General features: G+C 42.1%; 1 protein-coding gene across 1 annotated transcript in view; it reads left to right on the top strand.

Moving 5' to 3' along the window:
- The window catches only part of plcb1l (phospholipase C beta 1-like), a gene marked incomplete at its 5' end in the record, with an annotated part of 116,911 nt that overhangs the window by 73,091 nt on the left and 22,937 nt on the right, over positions 1-20,883 (top strand). Inside the window, 15 exons of the mRNA XM_071527935.1 lie at positions 6,380-6,526; positions 8,071-8,228; positions 9,951-10,033; positions 10,347-10,431; positions 13,489-13,663; positions 14,596-14,682; positions 15,018-15,088; positions 15,536-15,632; positions 15,912-15,996; positions 16,646-16,770; positions 17,136-17,290; positions 17,419-17,583; positions 18,314-18,413; positions 18,826-18,930; positions 19,052-19,167. Coding sequence (XP_071384036.1) covers positions 6,380-6,526; positions 8,071-8,228; positions 9,951-10,033; positions 10,347-10,431; positions 13,489-13,663; positions 14,596-14,682; positions 15,018-15,088; positions 15,536-15,632; positions 15,912-15,996; positions 16,646-16,770; positions 17,136-17,290; positions 17,419-17,583; positions 18,314-18,413; positions 18,826-18,930; positions 19,052-19,167 — 1,754 coding nt within the window. The remainder of the gene's footprint in view (positions 1-6,379; positions 6,527-8,070; positions 8,229-9,950; positions 10,034-10,346; positions 10,432-13,488; positions 13,664-14,595; positions 14,683-15,017; positions 15,089-15,535; positions 15,633-15,911; positions 15,997-16,645; positions 16,771-17,135; positions 17,291-17,418; positions 17,584-18,313; positions 18,414-18,825; positions 18,931-19,051; positions 19,168-20,883) is intronic.

Genomic DNA, 20,883 nt, shown 5'->3' with positions numbered 1-20,883 from the left:
AGCTCCTATGTATTTAGCTACTTAAGCTATACTACATCTGAGCTGAGCAGTATCACCGTACAGGAGAGTGCTTGGACTCACTAAAATGTTCCCATCCTGGTCGTCAGCAGCAGTGAGAGAGCTATGGGACGAACTCTTAATTCTTGGATATTAATTAAACTTTTTAGATTAGGTTTTAGATTTTGCCTTTTTTTCCCAATAAAAATCTATTTTAAAAAACGTGTCTCTGTGTAGCAAAGTCGTCTAATCTCTCTCCGCCGGTAGAAATAAAACCCTTCGTCTCATTCAAGCTCATGCTTTCATATTATGATACTAATGGGATACTATATTGATCCACGTAGGGATTTTTTTCTTCTCCAGGGAGGTCCGAGCACAAGGTCATCTACAGAACTGCAGCCTTGGAGCTGGTAGGGTTTTAGTGTTACTTATTTTATATTAAGTTATATTATGGGACACTTCTGCAAGGCGGATGCGTTTCCCAACACTGGAGCTTGAGTCACATGACTTGGACTCGAGTCAGACTCAAGTCACAATTTTTATTGCTTGAGACTTGAGACTTTGACTTTGACTTACTTTGATGACTTGTACTTGTACTTACAGTTGAGGCCAAAATTATTAGCCCCCCAGGAATTATGGAATATATTCCTAAAATTCTGCCCAATGTTTGCATCATTGATAAAACCTGATATAATCAAACATTCACCAGTGCTATTTAGTAGCTTTTGGTACATTTTGGAATGTAAAATAATTTTTTTAGGCTGGCTTTATATCAAATATAGTGAAAAAAGGGGTGGTCAAAAATATTAGCCCCCATGTGAATTTTTGCTTTCAAAACACACCTAATCACCCAATCAGCTTTCAAACCACACCTGTGCAATCAATTGGCTTCCTAACAACCCCTGAGCATTCAATAAGCATTGAAAAAAACAGCTTTACTTAAGGGACTCCAAGGAACAGGGTACTTGAACACATTATTGAGAGGGACTACTCTTACTCACCATGCCAAAGACAAAGGAAATAAGTCTTGAGCTCAGAAAGAAGATAGTGGAGGCTCATAATAAGGGGGAAGGCTATAATGCCATTTCCAAGCGTTTTACAGTGTCTAGAACAGCTGTACATTGCATCATTGCTAAGTACAAGGAAACAAATTCTGTAAGAAACAAACCTGGGTGTGGTCGAAAGCGCAAGATTTCAAGAACTCTGGAAAGGAAAATAGTCAGAGATGTCAGCAAGAAGCCCCGGACATCTGCCAAGATGATTGTTGCTGACCTGGCCTCTTCTGGAGTTGATGTTTCAAGGAACACAGTTGTGAGGGCTCTTCATTGTGGTGGGCTTCAGGGCCATCGCCCCAGAAGAACCCCTTTACTCAAAGAGCGCCACATCAGAGCCAGACTGAGGTTTGCCCGTGAACATTTGAAAGGTAAAGATGAGTTTTGGAAGTCTGTCCTTTGGTCTGATGAGACTAAACTGGAACTGTTTGGGCACATGGATGTTGCTTATGTTTGGCGAATAAAGGGAGAGGCCTTCAGCCCTAAGAACACAGTTCCCACAGTTAAACATGGTGGTGGGAGCATCATGCTGTGGGGCTGTTTTGCAGCCTCAGGCACAGGGAGCCTTGTTCGGGTGCATGGCATCATGAAAAAAGAAAATTATGTTGACATTTTGAGGGATAATTTGAAGAAATCTGCTCTTAGTCTAGGCTTAGGTCGTCGCTGGGTCTTCCAACAAGTCAATGACCCAAAGCATACGTCAAAATTGGTCCAACAGTTCTTAAAGGACACCAAAACCAAGGTCCTGGAGTGGCCCGCACAGAGCCCAGATCTCAATCCTATTGAGAATCTGTGGCGGGTGCTCAAAGTGAATGTCCATGCTCGGAAACCACGCAATTTGGACCAGCTGGAACAATTTGCAATGGAAGAATGGGCCAAAATCCCTCAAGAGACATGTGCCAACCTTGTAAAGAACTACTCTAAGAGGTTGTTGTCAGTTGTGGCTCAGAAAGGGTATACTATTGACTATTAATGGCCAGGGGGCTAATAATTTTGTCATTTTTGCCTTTTCTTGTTTCAACTAAGTCCATCAATAAAATATCCTAATCTAACTTGGTGGACATTTTGTCTTTGTTATTTTGGAAACAAATGAACTATAAACACTTGTTGTTAATGGTCATTTCCATGGAGAAATCAAGGGTTTTGTCTGATTTCACAAGGGGGGCTAATAATTTTGGCCTCAACTGTAGATAACTTGAAAATTTTGTGAATGTGAAGTCATATGTATGTGTAAATGGAATGATTGAAACTAGAAATCAAACTTATGATGCACATGTTTTATACAATTAAAACAATATTGCATTGAAAGACTTTTCAATAGGTATTTTGTTTTCTTTAAGATATTAAATTGATACTGGACTTGATTTGTTCACAGCCAAACATCTGGACGCAGGCACAGGATGTCTAGGGTTGAGCTTTATCGGGCTTCATCTTAAAAGGAAACCCCCTGTTAGCATGAATGGCAAACAAGTCATAGTGCATGAAGTCATACTCTGGTTATTCTAACACTTGCCTTAATCCCTGCTCTGCAATCTGACTTTAGAGGCAACACTGTCTGAGATGTGTTATTTCTGGGGAAACAGACTCAGCATCAGCTTTATCAGGTGGTGTTTGCATCACCCTGTTGTTATCTGTAGACCTGAGGGTTTAATACATGGTTGAATACATTTAAGAATACATGAAAAGAAAACAAACAAACAAACAAACAAGACACTTGAATTATCTAGGGAGTGATACAGATTTTCTTCAAAATTAAAAAACTGGAAATTCACTCTGTCAGTATTAAGTGAATTGCACTTTCACTTTTGATTTCAAATTGAGTGCATTGAAAATAAATTGACCCCAACTGACTTGAAGCAGAACATGAGCACCATTTGAATAATCTCTCCTGAGTAAAGTGCCTGATTTTGTGGCTGCTCAAGCGTGTGACAAAAATGAATCACGCACGCCTCGAGTAGTTCAAATATTTTTTTTTAAAACCGTATTCAGATCTACGTTTGGACCGCCCGGTGTTTTTACTCTGAGCACGTACCGAGCGATGCGCGCGTACCGAGGGTTCCTGTGTGATGGGTGCTGTCCCAGCCTCTCTGGAAGCGTGCCCTTCTCTGTCCCGGTGACAGATTTCCCCATGTGAAGTATTTATCTAGCCGGAGGAAGTGCTGCCATCTGCTCTGCGGAGAGGTCCAGAGCTCCACATGCTCCCTTCACACACTCTCTTACACACACACACACACACACACACACACACACACACACACACACACGAACACTCAAGGGCACTCACATATATATACACATAAACACATATATAAATGTGCATGCATTTAAGAGTGGGGTGGTGCATACTAAGCAAAGTAGTGCCTTTACAGTGCATTGAAGGAGCATATGCTGTATATGGATGCATACACATTCATTGGAGATAGTGGATTGGGAAGCCTTAGGTCTGCCCCAGAAGAGAATGTATTATTCAGGAAGAGGAGTGGGAAACAGGTTACTTGTCTCTTTTTTTCTTTTTTACTCGTTCTATTTGTCTCTTTTTCTCTCTCTCTCACTATCACTCTCTTTCTCTTCTGTCTGTCTTGAATTTTATGAATGCAATACCTTTCATTCATCCCTTCAGTGCAGCCAAGCTCTATCACTGTCTTTGACTCCTTTAGTCTGTGCTCGATCAAACGCGCCGACATTGTTTGAAGGCAGATGAATAAAATGCTAAATGAAACGAGACACTTGGAGTCTCTTACAGCCAGAGTGGCTGGTGGCATTTCATGGCATATTCATCTTCAGTGATCATAGCTAGGAAGCACCCTGTCAGATTTTGTCAGGTTTTGTCCACTCTTGTCTTACAGGTTATCATTAAAATCAGATCTCTGCAAATCTGAATATCTAACCTGAAAGTTCTGCCCCAGTTTCGTCTCAGCAGAGCAGAATACTGATTGTGGCCAAAAGCAAAAAGCTTTTAATTAGACTAGTAATTAGACTATTTGCAACGGTGGAAGTAACTAATTACATTTGCTCACGTTACTGTAACTGAGTAGCTTTATTATGTACTTGTACTATTGTGAGAATGTTTAAAGTCAGTAATTTTACTTTTACTTAAGTACGCTTTCACTGAAGTATTGTACTTAGCAAAATTTTAAATCACATCCATTACAAAGTCGATAAGCAACTGAAACTGGACCATCGTAAACTGACAAATTGTGGAGTCCTTTGCAGTGAACATTAAGTCAATAAAGAAGAGAAGAGTAATCTGGCTTTACTGTGCACTTTATTTGTAATTTCCAAATTTTCCAATTAAAATAACCTAGTTTGAACTCTGTCCTCTCATCCTTTTAGAATTGCAAGATCACATCTAAAAATGTTTTCTATTCTAAAACGTAACCAGTGCTTTTACTTCTACTTAACTTGCTAAAATATCAGCAAGTAACAATACTTATACTTGAGTAGGACATTTCACTAGCCTACTCTTTCCACTACTGACTATTATTCTCTTCCTTTTAGATCAAACATCACATTTCACCTTTCAAGTCACACCTGTACAGTAACACCTGTAGGTTCTCACTCACTTTACACTTACTTAACTGTAGTTGAACCCCTAGTCCCAGCCATGTTAACACCATTCTTCTCTGCTTGACCTATAGGTGAGTGTCTTGAGATCTGTGGGTGTGTGTGTGTGTGTGGGTGTGCGTGTGCGTGTGTGTGTGGTACAGAGCTAAGGTCTCAGCCTGGCAAAGGGAGGTCCTGGCAGTCAGCGGGGAGTGAAGCGCTGAGTGCTACTGAGCTCAGATGTCACAGACAGCAGCCAGCGTTAATTAGTCCAGCAACTCTGCAGAGGGCGGCACCGCATTAATTAGCATAAACTGGCCGGAGGGACCCGCTGCACCCGGCGAGCTCGCATCACTTAGCATATTTAGCATAACGTCAAGAGTATGTGTGTGTGTGTGTGTGTGTGTGTGTGTGTGGGTGGGTGGCTGAGGTGCTGTGGGACGGGCGATGGTAGGGGTTGGGGAGTCGGAGGTTGCAAGTGTTTTGCTCTTCCTTTGAGCACTTATGTTGTACAAAATTCAATTTATTCAATTGCTGCATGAGAAGTGTCTGTGTGTGTGTCTGTGTGTCTGTGTGTGTGTGAGTGTGAATGTGGGTGTGTGCAGATGTGTGGCTGGCTGGTTGGTGGTCTGTGTTTGAAAGAGAGATTCAGAGATGTGGGCTTTTCATCTGCTGCTGTTTTATTCAGCTCCATTCACCTTCCTGTGCCCGTTCTTTGAAGAGGTATAAGCTCAGTGACGACAGAGAAAAGGCCGGCTTAACATGCTGGGCCTTGAAGAACAATCGATCAAGCAAATGGAGAACTAAAGGGGTAGTTCAAGGTTTTTCAGTAGACAATGGGGCTACAAACTATTTCTTTGGAAAAACCATGTGTAAGCCCTTCTATATTGTAATTATTTTGTGAAAACAAGAAACTTTTTGGAACGTTCTGCATGTGATTTTTCATTAAAAAAAAACACTTTTATCCATCGTCACTTTATCCATCTTGACACCTTGAGTATCCCTCCAATACGTCAGAAACTGAAACAATGAGACAAGGGCTTTGTGGATGAGCCAAAAAGGCTTTCAGCTCACAATGAATTAGATTTGGTCTTCCAAAGACTCTCCCAACCCCTTTATTTGAATGCACACACACACACACTCTAATGTACACAGATACACTCATACACACACTAACACCCACACACGTGCACACTTTCACGCTGGACTTCCCAAGGCTATTACCCATGAAATATCTCACCATGTTATTATGAATTGCATTACGCCTCATGATTCTGTTCTTAACATCTATCAACTCACTGTTCTGTTAAATGGGTTTGAGTGGACGAGGCTTATGGGAATATAGGCTCAGTTTGTTGCTAATGACAACAGAAAAATGCATGAATCTTTCCATCCATTTTGTGCTGCACCACTTGTCATTGCGTGTTTGATATGCAAGACGGCTTTCTCCTACATTGGACAGGTAGGAGGAAGCAAGACGTTTCACTAATACTGACTTCAAAAAGTTGATTCTTGATTTATGTGATTTAACTGCTAAAGTGATGAGAAACTGATGAAGGTACTTTTGGTGATTTGGAATTTCCCCAGTAGGCAATTTTGGCAAGAAAATGAGATCTAGTGGGCATGATGGGTGAGCAGAGTGCAGCAAAGGACTCAGAGGAATAGAGTAGTTGGGAGGGTAAAGAGGGACAGGATTTTTGTATTTGAGTTCCTGTCAGAAACCTGTGATCTGGACTAACGTGTCTGTGCGCTCTGTGGTGTGTGTGTGTGTGTGTGTGTGTGTACAGGTCATATCTCGGTGGAGGGCTTTGCCAAGTATCTGAGCGGGGAGGAGAACTGCATCATCCCCCCTGAGAAGCTGGACCAGAGCGAGGACATGACCCTGCCCCTCTCCCACTATTTCATCAACTCCTCACACAACACATACCTCACAGGTACACACACACACACACACACACACACAAACATATACGTATACGTCAGAAATATGGTGTGACTCTCTTTCTCTCTCTGTTTCTGTGTCTGTTTGTCTGTTTGTCGCTCTCGCACTCACTTACGCACACTCAAGTCGATTTTACTCCTGACTGGTTGCACACGCACATCCTTAAGCTTACACACATGGATAGTTCACTTGTTCATTTAGAAATACAATTATAGTTGCACAAGTGAATACACCCGACTTTATACCTCACAGGTCAGTCAATCAAACGCGCCGGTGCATATCAGGCCCCGTTTCCTCCGTTACCTCTCGAGAGGTTATCCAATCAAGTCGTGCCATGAGACTCAGTTCATTGATATTCATGAGTTAAATATTTCTTTAGACTGGTAGTCACAGTGCGCGAGGATAGAAGGCACAATGCGGGGGCCATTTTCCCTTCAATGGATATTAGAATTCATCTATTCAAATCTATTCTGGGGGGAACTGAAGAGCATCAAATCTTTCAAGTGTATCAAATTTCTCCGGCGATGGTAAAAATGGAATTTCTGTAATAGGCCAGCCGCGTAGCCCGAGAAAAGAAGAAATGAGAAAAACAAACAACGGGTCCTTGATTCTCTCCTCACGAACGCTGTATTTCCTCATGTATTTTCATATTGACACATTGTGATATTATAATAAGCCACAGAGAGGCTGTGTGGCATGCAGAATGAATTTCTGTCCTTGCAAAAGCTTTTTTTTACAACTTTATAGGAAAGTTCCACTCTTTTTTAAACAGGAAGATAATGATTATACTGAGTGCAACTCATTCATTACAGTTGATGTGTTTCTATCCTGTTGATCCATGGTAAACCAAAGTGACGTTTCATGCAGTGCGCAACACAGGAAATCATTTCGAAACAAAAGTTCCCCTAATGGGTTTGGATAAGGTTTATCTGACAGTTTAACCCAGGGGAAATTTTGCAAGAACAGAGAGAAAAAGAGAGGGAGAGAGAAAGAGACAGAGAGAGAGAGAGAGAGTCAGAGGAAATAAAGAGATGGAATGACAAGGGGGGAGGAAATGGATGATGCCACCTGAAGTGAGAACACAGATCTGCCTCTCAGTTTGACACAGTTCCCACCATGTTGCAGGAAGAATGCTGCTAATGTGAAGAGATAATTGCTTTGCTAATGGTGACAGGGTGATGAGGACGATTGTATCGTTTTCACTGCATGAGGAACTAATGCGGTTAATGAGGTTTTGAAAAGTGGGAGGAATTGCTTTTGTCGACGTTATGGTTCTCTTGGTAAATGTAGATCAATATGACACTTACCTGATGTGGTGTTTGTGTGTGTGTGTGTGTGTGTGTGTGTGTGTGTGTGTGTGTGTGTTATATATCTGTGGGTCTGCGTCTGTGTCTATGTGTGTGTATCCATGTATACATATATGTGTTGATATGTGTGTGCATGCTTGTGGGGGTGTGTGCTTGTGTGTGCATGCGTGTCTATGCTTGTGTCTGTGTGTGTTTGTATGTGCGTGCGTGTGTGTGTTTGTGGGTGCAGCTGGCCAGCTTGCCGGGAACTCTTCGGTGGAGATGTACAAGCAGGTTCTCCTGTCAGGATGTCGCTGCATCGAACTGGACTGCTGGAAGGGACGCACCACCGAAGAAGAGCCCATCATCACCCACGGCTTCACCATGACAACTGAAATCTCCTTCAAGGTAACACAAGGAGAGGGGAGCGTGATAGCAATAAAGGGAGGGGGAGTAGGGGGTGGCAGAGAGAAAACAGGAGAGAGGGAGTAGGAAGGGAAGGGAAGAGAAAGAGAGAGGACCAGTAGCTTTTTAGATACTGGAAATGGTGAATTCTATTTTTTGTTCTGGGCTAGAGCAACATTTAGATAGATAGAGAGAGAAAAAGACAGTCAGAAAGAGAAAATTGAGAAAAAATTATAATGGGAGGACCGTGGGGAGAAGAAGAGAGAAAAACAATAAAAGAGGGAAATGCACGCAGCAGATGGCAAAGTGTAAGAGAGAGGGACGAATGGCACTAAAGAGAAGCACTGTGCAGAACGATGTTAAACATCACAAGAGTTATTTGTGGTGCAATATGAGGTTGTGCTTCACTGAGGACACAGGAGAAGATGAGAAGACAAAAAAGAAAAGAATATATATTTATAGAGGACGAGGGTGTGAAAAACCAAGGGCAGAGGTAGAATGGAGAGGTAGGTGGATTGATTGATAGAGGAAATTTAGATCTAATGAGAGTAACAGGAGAAGAGGAATGAGCCTAATGGAATTAGATTGAGAGTGAAATATACACAAATAAGAGTTGTGAAAGAGAGAGAGGGAGAGGTGAAGAGAAATAGAGACGGAGAGGGTTGAGTTGCAGAGAAAGATTTTTATTGGAGGAGATGGCGCGAATGGAAACGTAGGCATTAAGCGAACTGACACCATTGTTAATGGTGGTGTAATTGACTTAGAGAATCAGCGACTTAGAAAAAAACCCTATCAGATGTTGAACTGTCGTCAGCTGGTGACACACCACTTAATGGCTCAGCTCCCGCTCCCCATTAACAACATGCCCAACTCAACTCTTTCAATGTCCACTACTATGAAACTGTGCTTGATGACAGTTTGGGAAGCTGAGGTTTTGTGGGACATGATGTGAATTAAAGGAAAAATCCACCCTAAAAACACTTAAACACTTAAAAACAGCTATTGGTGATGTACTTTGCATTTCTGGGCCCATTTTGTTGTTTGTTGTTGTATTTGTCTTATTATTAACTGGCCAAACGTAGACAACGTCACATATTCCCAGCCCACAATGGAGTTTGATAGCAGAATTTTTTTTCAGCTATCTAAAACATCAGAAATCAAACAGCAAGGGCGACACAGGGAGAAATCCTTTGCAGAAGAGGGAGAGATACCAGTTTCTCCACCGACAGCAGCCTCAATAGACCAGAATGCAATGCAGCCAAAAGATGTGTTGCGTTATAAGAAAGCTGTGTGAGTCAGAGTTTCTTGACTGGGAAAAACTCGCTCTCTGGCTGCTCCTATCAGTATCACTAGCGCTAGCGCTCTCTCCACCGGCATGTACTGAGTGCAACAGGTTCAGGCACGTTCTCTGGGGGTTGTGGAAAGGCATTCTGGGAAATGTAGGAAAATACTAAGGCAGGTTGAGGGAAAGTGACCATCACAAATTGATAATATACTTTATAACAGTGCAACAGTATCTACAGGTGCTGTTTTCCTGTATTAATGACTGTCGATGGAGTCCCATTGAACCAACACAATGACAGAATTCATTTCTATTCTAAGATGTTACATTAGTATAAATAGGCACCAACCTGCCTCAGGCGTGGGCACTAAAATCTGTCTGTGATTGTATGATTGAATGTTTTCCCTCTGTCTGTGTGTGTGTGTGTGTGTGTGTGTGTGTAGGAGGTGATCGAGGCTATTTCAGAGTGTGCCTTCAAGACCTCCCCCTTCCCTGTCATCCTGTCTTTCGAGAACCATGTGGACTCGTAAGTCAACAGACCGTTTTCTCTTTTCTCTCTGGGCAAGTCAGAGAAGGCTATGATTGTTTACCTTATTGATTAGTGTATCATTGAAAGGTCTGACATCGCCTCATTTTAATGGTCCAATCAGCCATTTTGTTTGTATCTGCTATGCAAACATTAGCTTTAGGGGTTTAGGGGGAAGGTTGTGTTTTGGCTATTAATGGTTCCAAGGGGGTGTTTTTAGCAGCGATGTGTATATATCAATATTCAGTATTCAACACAATCTGTGTGTGTGTGTGTGTGTGTGTGTGTTGTGTGTGTCTGTGATGATTTCCAGACCAAAGCAGCAGGCTAAGATGGCAGAATACTGCCGGTCAATATTTGGAGACGCATTACTGACGGACCCTCTGGAGAAATATCCTGTGAGTACACAAGATACTCACACACATGTACACACACGTACACACACGTACACACACACACACACACACACACACACACACACATAAACAGACATTCACACATGCATGCACTCACTCTCTCTCTCTCTCTCTCTCTCTCTTTCTCTCTCTCTGTCTCTCTCTCACACTCACACACACACACACTCTCTCTCTCACACACACACACACACACACAACATGGCCAGCAGCGAGGGAATCAGCAGATATTATCACACAGATGAGTGCACCGAAGAAGTGTCCTTGAACACTGCTACCCAACATGCTGCCCATACAGATGTACATTTGGATAACAATTAATGTACACTCATATATCCATTCAGTTGTTAACATCCAGTACTATTTCTGTCTGTTTATGTCTCTTTTTCTCTCTCTCTCCCTCTCTCTCACATACAGCAACATATCGACATGCCCTCTAGGACCTGGCAAAATGTGTTGTCAATGTTTTTCCTCTTGCTGTCACTCTAGGCAGGCTTCTGAATGGCCTCATATGGACTTTATCTCTGTTTCTCCTCTCTCTCTCCAGTTCTCACTCTCATTCCCCCTCACAGACAGATACCTGTGGCTGTTTACGTGTCATGGAAACTAACTTTTCATGATTTGTCCTACAATCCCTTTTATTCTTCTCTACCAACCTCTCAGCTATCAGGGGAAAGGCTGCGAAGGGCAGCCGTGTAAGATTAAATGGAAGCGTTTACGCTGTAATCTAAACGTGGCTTTTCTTGGCAACCCTTTATCTGTCTCTCCTCTGTTGCCATGGCTACCGGTCAAAAGCTTGCCTTGTCCCTTTGTGACCGAACTCTTTTTTTTTTTTCCAAAGACGTCTTTGTGTGTGTAATGACACAGGCAGTCTCTTACGTGAGGCAAACGTAGACGTTTGTCTCACAAACGCACGCACACACTGACACACGCAACACTGTAACTGCAACTTCTCTTTCTCTGTCTCTCTCTGTTACACACGCACACACACACACACACACACATGTGCGTACACATAACAGTTACCCATGTCCCCTCCTTTTCCATTATTCAACATGGATGTGTTTATGGTTGTCCCTGGTGGTATGAAGCTACGGAGAGGCTAAACTTCCCAGCAGTCAAACGCAGCATTATCACACACACAGGGAGCTCCTCCAGCACCGCTGTCTGCCTAAGACGCGGCCCGCTGAGAGTTACAGCCTTTTGAATGGATTTGACATTGAACTATTATCAGGGAGAAGCTTTTAGAATGGAGTGGCAGAGGGAGGGAGAGAGATGGGAGGAGACAGACAGACAGCAAGGAGGAAGACAGAGAGAGAAAGTGTTGTGGAGGAATCAGATTTCAGCCTTTGAGCAAGTAATAACTGGGATAGGTGAGCACAATGACAGCCACTCCCCTCTGGCACCCCACAGAGATAGCCATGTATGCAGCATAGCGAATGGGGTATCAGCTCCACAACTCCATAAGGGCAGAGACAGATAGGGTAGTATGGACAGATTGGTTCCAGTTGAGCCTAGGGTGAGATTAAGGAGGATTAGAGATTTCATAGAAAGTCAAGCTCCTGTATCTTCACTCAACAGAACTGTCAATGCTGGTGAATAGGAGAGACGACTAAACCTGGTGGCCATGGTTTATATTTCCCAGTTCTTTTGACGAAGCTGGGAAAATAGTCAGCGACTTAACTGAGCTGAAATGATTTAAAAAATTGGATTCGCTATGAACATGTTTTGTTGTTTGTTATAGGGCTCTCATCAGCGCGTTCATTATGCTGATGAAAGCTGTAACACCAAAACACATTAATTGTGAAAAATATGTTGAGGGTTATGGCTATTTTGCTAGCAATTTGTTCAGCCTTGAGTCTTACTTTGGATTTTGAATTGAGCGTTTTCAGCCTCCACTCGTTCTTTTGATGATAATCTGGACCTATTTTCACTGCCTTTATACAAAAAAAAAATGATTTGGGTCAGGGAAGAACTTCATACATTGAAACTGAATCGAGCAGTTTTAGTGCTGTATAGTTAGATGTAGAGGAGTGGAGTCTATGCTACATCCGGTGATGAAATAGGTTAGAAATAAATTTTTCTCCCACAACCATTGCAGTTGAATTGGCTGAATGAAGCCAAGGAAAATGGGGCATCAGTCTAATCTTTTTTTTATCACTTCCCAACGACGACAGAGGAAAGGTGTAGACTGGTGTGTGTGTGGCAGTTGGGAAAGTAGGTTATTGGATGGAAATGCTTGACTTAAGTTTGGTTCATGGATCATTGTTTTTTAGATTTAAAAAGAAGTCACGAAAAAGTGTGAAATGTTCAAAGCGTGGTAATATTTATCGCTGATAAATTGTAAACATTTGTGGGTGTGTGTGCATGTGTGTTTATTCATCACTGCTGAGTTTCTTGATAATGCATTATTAATATCCATAAACACTGTGATCCAAAAGCAGTGTACCCCATAAATAAATCAGAGATCTGCCTACTTCGAGCCAGCTCCCCTGAGAGGGCGTGTGTTTGTGTTTAACGCTCAGTTTCCCTCAAGGAAGCCGATTTTAGTGTTGAAAGTGTAAACTTTCTAGCTCTTCCACCAACAGAGTTTGTAAGGCTTGCTGCTCTTCCTCACGGTCACTAACAAGCTCTACTCACTCAGCAAAATCTCCTACAATGCATGTGGAACAGAATTTATTGGGCCTTAAGCTGCCAGGAATAAGCATGGTAAAGGACCAACTCCACCAAACAGAATCATACAGCATTCTGAAACATTCTGATAAAAGTATTTTCTACCCCTAACTGGATAATTTGTCACATAACAGTTGTAAACATGGCAGTAATGGAATAACCTCCAACTGTACAACACTCTGCAACATCTTGTAATTTCTCCACCATCTATCATTAATGTCATTTTTTTCCTTGTTGAATTAAATTTCAGAGTTGCCGTAAGTAAAAGCATCCCACAGTGATCCTCAACCCACTTCTGTATCCCATTACTCTGCAGAAACCTCTCATGAACTCTCTCTCTGTATCTGTGTCTTTCTACCCCCCATCCAGCTGGAGTCTAGTGTGCCATTACCCAGCCCTATGGAGTTGATGGGGAAGATCCTGGTGAAGAACAAGAAGAAACACCACAAAATCGACGGAAGCACCAAGAAGAAGCTGTCTGAGCAGGTTTCTAACACCTACAGCGACTCCTCCAGCGTGTGTGAGCCCTCCTCCCCCAGTGCAGGTACAGGACTCCCGCCCACACTCACATCCTGGAAACAGACCCATAAAGTCACACTTGGACCATTGAAATATGACGTTTCAGATTTAAAATGTAGCCTAACAGTCCAGGTCCATCTGGACTGTGGACAAACACCTCTGTGCTGTCCAGAAACTGAGTCGCTGGAGCGAACAGAACTATTGTTTATCATTCATCATTTTCATGGCCCTCTCCATCAGCAGAAGGTGTTATTGGCTATTGCATACACTCCCCGTCAGGCGCGTACACTGTTAGTCACTGGGGCGTCTTAAACACTGGCCAGTAGTGGCCTGCAGTGTGTGTGTGTATGTGTGTGTGTGTCTGCGTGTGCACTTTCTATCTGTCAAGTGAACTTTTATGTACCTCAATTTACGCACTTTCACACTTTCCCAGCCGCCCTCGGCCATTTGCTTTCCCCTATGCAAAACTGTCTCGCAGCAGGAAGATGGTTTTTTTAATGCGTTTTTGTACTTTATGTTTCTCTGTCTCTTTTAGCATATATATCATTCAACTGTTAATTATAATGGACTATACGATCAATACGACCAATACTCCAGCGTTTGCCTTCCCTCCAAATCACATTGTTCGTCGGGCCATTCGGTTGTCGAGCTGCAAGCTTCATTCTGACACTAGCACACACTGCCCCCTGGTGTAAAAGACTAAACAACACAAGTGTTTGACTGTCCATCAGAATCAGAATCACCTTTATTTGCCAAATACAAAGAGTGCGCAAGGAATTTGACCTGGACAATAGCTGCTGACACATTATAAGATAATTTCTGAATACAGAGAATGATTTATACCTCACATCCAAGACCTTCCTCTTCCTCCTCATGTCCTAAAGGTTCTTATAGTGTGATGTTGTATTGTTGTAGGAAGCTGGCCTGTTGATGGTGAGTTTGTTTTTCCCCCTGCAGGTTCGACCAAAGAGGAGATGGCCGACTCCTCGCAGCCTCCAGAGGGTGCTGAGCTCAGCCTGAGGCCGCAGGGCAGGAAGTCCATCGGTGAGTCATACACACTGACCTCAGATTCAGAGGGAAACCTTTAGTGGCTCCCTCACCGAGTAGATACTGAAGAAAAAAGCAAAAAAGCATTTCATCAGCATTTCCTCAGCTTTGAATGTGATGGAGGCGGTTGATGCTAAAGACTGTTTGAAAGCTATTAGGCAAGTCAGTGTGTCGTACTTATTGGTAGATTTCTTTGTGTATTTGTTTGTATCCCCAGAAATTTCAACGAAACTTCTAATTAAACTGCAATTGAATTTACTTTATTCCCAAGGGACAATTGTTTCGTCCATCCTCACTCACAGGAATCGTTTTCTCTGTGACTCATGTCTTAGGTGAGGTGGAGGCAGAGAGCGAGGATGAGGATGACGATGATGACGACTGTAAAAAGGGCTCAATGGATGAGGTGTGTATTGATCTCTCAAGTCTCACACGTCAGTCACTGCAAATAGCAACGACAAAGACGTGCTGCAGGCAAGGTCACTTTTCATCTTTATACCAGACCTTGGGCTTTTCAGTATTAAACCTGGAGAAGCTACTGTTCAGTATTTCATTTGCTGAGGCTGCCCCCTAGTGTACATCTTTGACCAAGCATTCTGTACTATAGATGTGTCTCCAAAGCCCTGTATCAAATTTCCTGAATACATTGTCTCCCTTTCTTTTCAGTTCAAGCTCACAGATCTGCTCAAACAGATTAGTTGATCTGAACGGGCAAAAGAAGCTGTTGAAACATGCTGCTTAGTGTTCTCAAAGATTATAACCTGCCTTTGTTAAGACATACTGTAACTGTTCACATGGCAACTGTGTGTTTGTGTGTGTGTGTGTGTGTGTGTGTGTGTGTTTACATGTGCAGGGTACAGCAGGAAGTGAGGCATTTGCCACAGAGGAGATGTCCAACCTGGTCAGCTACATCCAGCCAGTCAAATTTAACAGCTTCGAGGCTTCCAAAAGTACATATTTCACTCTATAGAGCTTTGATTAATAGCATGAATGTAAAGCACATGTTAGTTTATTAAAGATATGAGTCATCTAAAGACCTTTGCTTACAAAATACTTATGTTTTTGAGAATGGAATAATCTAGAAATATTGACTGATAAATTCTTCAGAGCCAATTTTTTCCAAAATGAATAGATTGTGCTTTGGAGTGAAGTCTTTCAAATATTATGATTAACCACATACATAAGCTCCGATCAACATCTGATCAACATCTCACCTTCTCTGCCCACAGAGATCAATCGCAGCTACCAGATGTCGTCCTTTGTAGAGACCAAAGCTTTGGAACAACTGACCAAATCTCCTGTAGAGTTTGTGGAGTATCCTTCTCAGTTTTACTTGAGCAGCGGTTTGTACTACTTAGTTCACAATGTTTGATACAAATTTCTCCAGAATAATTTGGGGATGCATTTGGGTTCCAACCCTAACCCCCAAAACCACTGATCTAGAGTTATACACTGTAATGCCTAGAGGGGCTTTCCATATGAAAAGATACTATAGAAATGTAACCACTGCTAGAGAAAATGTGAAATAATGAAGGTAAAAAGACTTTATACTTTAGGCCAGTTTCCTATATAACATAAACCAGTATAATTACAATTTCTTTTCAGTCAGTTCAGGAGAACTCATACACTATGGGACAAAAGCCATTTGGAAACACGTTTTTACAATTTCAGTACACACCTGTAGGTCCAATAACAACTTACACCACTGCTGCAAAAATGTATTTTTACTCAAATAGATTTTTACACCAGTAATTTTACTTCTACTTAAGTAAGATTTCAGCAAAATAACAGCATTCTACCTTAATAGGATATTTTAATACTCTTTCCACCCCTGAGTAGTCGTTGAAGTAGTAGTAGTAGATGTTGTTGTTGTACTGTAGTAGTAGTAAATAGTAGTAGTAGTAGTAGTAATGAAGGTAATGCTTGACAATGCACAGCTGTGTCCTTAACCCAGCTGTGTCAGATACAACAAGCTGCAGCTGAGCAGGATCTACCCTAAAGGCACCAGAGTGGATTCATCCAACTATAACCCCCAGCTCTTCTGGAACGCCGGCTGTCAGCTGGTGGCTCTCAACTTCCAGACCATTGGTGAGGGGCATTTTCATTTTTTAACATTGTATAATGTTTTTTTTTTCCCTTACGCTGTCGGGGAAAACGTTTTGAAGAGTGGCTTGTTAGCATTACTAGCATTCCTCGTTGAACATAACAGGTCCCGGCTGCAAACTACTTAATCATCTTGTGACTTCAATAAAGAATGCTGAAAATGCCAGCAAACTGTTTCAAGGGCACCAGAAAGATGAAAGAATAAACTTTTTCCCTGCATTATGACCAGTGCCTCATTAAGAAAAATAACAGATTACACTTCAAACTGTTAAGGAAAGCTTTATTATGCTTATTAGTGTTATTGGACCATGCAAATAACCACTTTTTCTTGTTCTGGCCCCATCCTACAGATTTGTCCATGCAGCTGAACCTGGGCATGTATGAATACAATGGGAAATGTGGCTATAGACTGAAACCAGAGTTCATGAGACGGCCGGACAAACACTTTGACCCTTTCACTGAGAGCACTGTGGATGGGATAGTAGCCAACACACTGTCTGTGAAGGTGTGTTTGTGTGTGTGTCAGTGTCAGTATACTGTATGTCTCTCTGTTTTTGTCTGATTATTAGTTTTTGTATTTTTTATATTCTTTGCCTCTGTATCTGACTCTCTTCCCTCACTCCCTCCTTCCAGATCATCTCAGGTCAGTTCCTGTCAGATAAGAAGGTAGGAACCTATGTGGAGATCGACATGTTTGGCCTCCCAGTGGACACCAGGAGGAAAGCTTTCAAGACCAAGACGTCCCAGGGCAACGCCATCAACCCCGTCTGGGAAGAGGAGGCCATTGTCTTCAAGAAGGTCAGACTGTAGATTTGAGCACATGGTGGTTGCATTTTTCATTTTGAACATTCAAATGAACATCCTACGAAGGTCAGTAGGTCAAGCATAGCACTATAACACTGCCTGTGTTAGAGCATTTAGAGGTTCCTTTGCCTCTGAACCACCCATACTGAAAAATGGAGGCACTCACAATGCTTGTAAGGCATTTTGGTGTCCACCAAATGGGACATTAGCATTAGATACATACAGTCATTGTGTGTGTGTGGTGAATGGGTATTAATAGCAGAAAATGTAGTGATGTACACATATTGCATATTGTTACTGATATTGTATGTGCATGCACGTTTATTACTTTGCATTGGTTTTGGACTGAATTTTCAGGTTTCAGCATTCTGAAGATTCTGTCTTCCTAAGTGAAATTAAATGTCAAAAAAGAGGTTTGGCTAAACAAAATTTTACTAAAATAGCACTGGATCCAGAGAAAATAATCACTTTTTACATTGTGCATGCATGGGGATTTTTACTTCCCGCATGTTTTGAGATTGTTTGTGTGTGTCTGTATACCCATGAAGATTTATTTGCAACTATTCAAGCTAAAGCTACACTTTTACCTAGAAGAGTTCAGCCATCAGCAGGAAGACACTGACAGGGGAAATGGAGAGATACTAGCATACGTTTTTTAACAAGATATATATTTTTTTCCAAGATCCATGAAATGATGTGTGTATTTTTTTCATTTTTTCCTCAGGTTGTTCTGCCCACCCTGGCCTCATTGAGGATAGCTGTGTTTGAAGAAGGAGGGAAGTTCATCGGCCATCGCATCATTCCTGTGTCCGCCATCCGTCCAGGTGACTGATTCTTGTTTTTATACTATACCTCATTGCACCTGCCACCATTCAATTTCAGTCCTTTTCAGGTATTTTTTCATTCTGGTCATTCATTTCACAGTTCACTGTGTAAAGGGGAAACAGAAAAAAGAAGGAAACGTGAGGGTAGATTGACATATAAATCTGTAAAATACATAATCATGTAAGAAGAAAATAGACCACAGTATAGAAGGCAGAAAAGCCATAGAAACAAAACAATTATCTGTAAGATTTTCATAAACTATTGACCTGAGGATGAAAGCTTTGATTGTGCCCTGAAGTTTGTTACATTTTTTAGGTGTATTAATAATTCTCTTCAGGATCATATAGGTTTTTGGTCTGTATTCTCTTCTCTTGGATTGATAAACCCTAAATCTGACCCAAACTCCTGCAGGTTATCACTACATCGGCCTAAGGAATGAGAAGAACCAGTCTCTGACCTTGCCTGCTCTGTTTGTGTATGTGGAAGTAAAAGACTATGTCCCAGACACATTCGCAGGTGAGATGGAAACAAAAATTGTAATATTCAGTCCAGAAAACACTGCATGTTCCATTTTGTGCAAGACAAAAAAAACAAAGACAAAACTGTGTCCTTGGCCTGTTTTCTTCCTGTTCCTCAGATGTCATTGAGGCCTTGTCCAATCCCATCCGCTATGTCAACCTGATGGAGCAGAGAGCCAATCAGCTCGCAGCTCTCACCCTGGAAGAGGGAGGAGAGGAGGAGGTTGACAAAGAGGTGTGTGTGTGTATGTGTGTGTGTGTGTGTGTGTGTGTGTCTGTGTACCATTCTCGCCGTCACACATGCGTCCCACATCTGTGTGCGCTCAGAGTCAAGTGTTTGTGTTTGTGTGTGTTAAGCCCGGTGCCCTCTGCCATCGATCAGTAGCTGATTGAGATGAGCGCTCCTCCAGGCAGCTGGCTGCTCTCCTCTTTGTGAGGAACTAATTGGTTTAGCAGTGTAAAACATATGGTGGGGAGGATGAGAGGATGGTTTGGGTGCAGACAGAAGTGGAGTTCCCTTTCTTCAACAAAATCTTATTAAGATAGAATTAAAAAGAAGCACTCTTGAAATTTACCTGAGTAGACGTTAAGCCTAGTGGGTTTAAAACCGCTCAAGTGCTAGTTATATTGAGATATTTTTGATAATCAGGGGAAGGGTGGCTTATTAGCCACTTCTTGTTTGAAAGCGTAAGCCATGCAAGCACAGATCCCCACAGACATTATCAAGCGGCTTTGGTAGGAGCAGGCAACGCAATAAATAAACTTCTAGATTCAAAACTGTACAATAAATTTGTGTAGGTTGTTTCTGAAACTTTTTGAAAAGTGTAGCATCTTAGTTAAAGGGCATTAAGTAATCTATGACTTTAATTGATCTCACCCATCCAGGAATTGCAACATCAACAGGTCTCTGGCACAGCTTACACTGGCCCGTATTTGACCTGAATGATAAAAAATGTACAATGGAAATGAATAAGATAGCTAATTAGAGCAGAGATGCAACAGAAACATCTACTGAACAGGTAATATGTCATGAAGCTATAATAATACTGTCTTGAGAACAAGGCTTTTTAGACACAAGTCTTACCTTCCGATAGTTACTACTAAAACTGTATGACTAAAATATTATGTATTATAACTTTATTAGTATCAGTATTTTCCCAACCTGATGACTGGCCTAACCCTGTACTCTTGGTACAAGTGATACACTGGCTTTATATGCTGTGTGTTTTACTGTATAGAGCAACTAGGCCAAGTATATGACCTTAGACTACAGCTTGCTATGACATTTAAGTTCGGCACTGGCTACAGACTGAACGTGATGTAAGTGCCAAGTAGCCCAGAGTAATTTTTAATGTCACAGCTAAGTCACGGCTGCAGCAGAGAATGTGACCTTCAGGTTTGTTGACAAGGGAAGGTTGCACACAGACATAAACATCTCACACTAATGGACCAGCGACGTTACAACCATAACAGGACAATTAAATGAAGCATTGACTGTGTAAACTTGTAAGTGGCACACTGAGGGTAAAGTAACAGCAATCCTAGCAAACTGTGGTTGAGTCACTTAAATTGTGCTGGAGGGAGAGCACAAGTAACTAGGCTTACTTGGGGATGCGATACAACGGGACAGATGAAGGGATGAAAGTTGAAGCGAGTGTGTAGAGCGATAAATTGTGATAGATTTCAGTTTCGGACAGATTTAGGGGAGAAAGTATCTGGGGTTATTAGGAGAGGAGACTGGAGAGAAGGGTTGGTCCGGAGGGGCTTCCTTTATCTGATTTGCCAGCTGATATGATTACCCTCGGGGATGGCCGATGGCGAGCCGCTTCATGCTGTGACCATGGCAACAGTCACCTAGTCGAGCAGAGGGCCTGCTTTAGAGTGGTGGAGCATGGAAAGGCAGAGTGCAGAGAGGAGAGATGAAGGTGGAGAGAGGGGGGAGAAAAGAGAA

The sequence above is a fragment of the Centroberyx affinis genome, unplaced genomic scaffold (genome assembly GCF_046629955.1).
Source record: "Centroberyx affinis isolate AG114_WGS23_722 - 3 ecotype Tasmania unplaced genomic scaffold, CSIRO-AGI_Caff_v1 ptg001590l_1, whole genome shotgun sequence".
In the NCBI taxonomy this organism is placed as follows: domain Eukaryota; kingdom Metazoa; phylum Chordata; class Actinopteri; order Beryciformes; family Berycidae; genus Centroberyx; species Centroberyx affinis.
The sequence above is the reverse complement of the archived record's forward strand: the minus strand, read 5'-3'. Positions and strand labels throughout refer to the sequence as shown.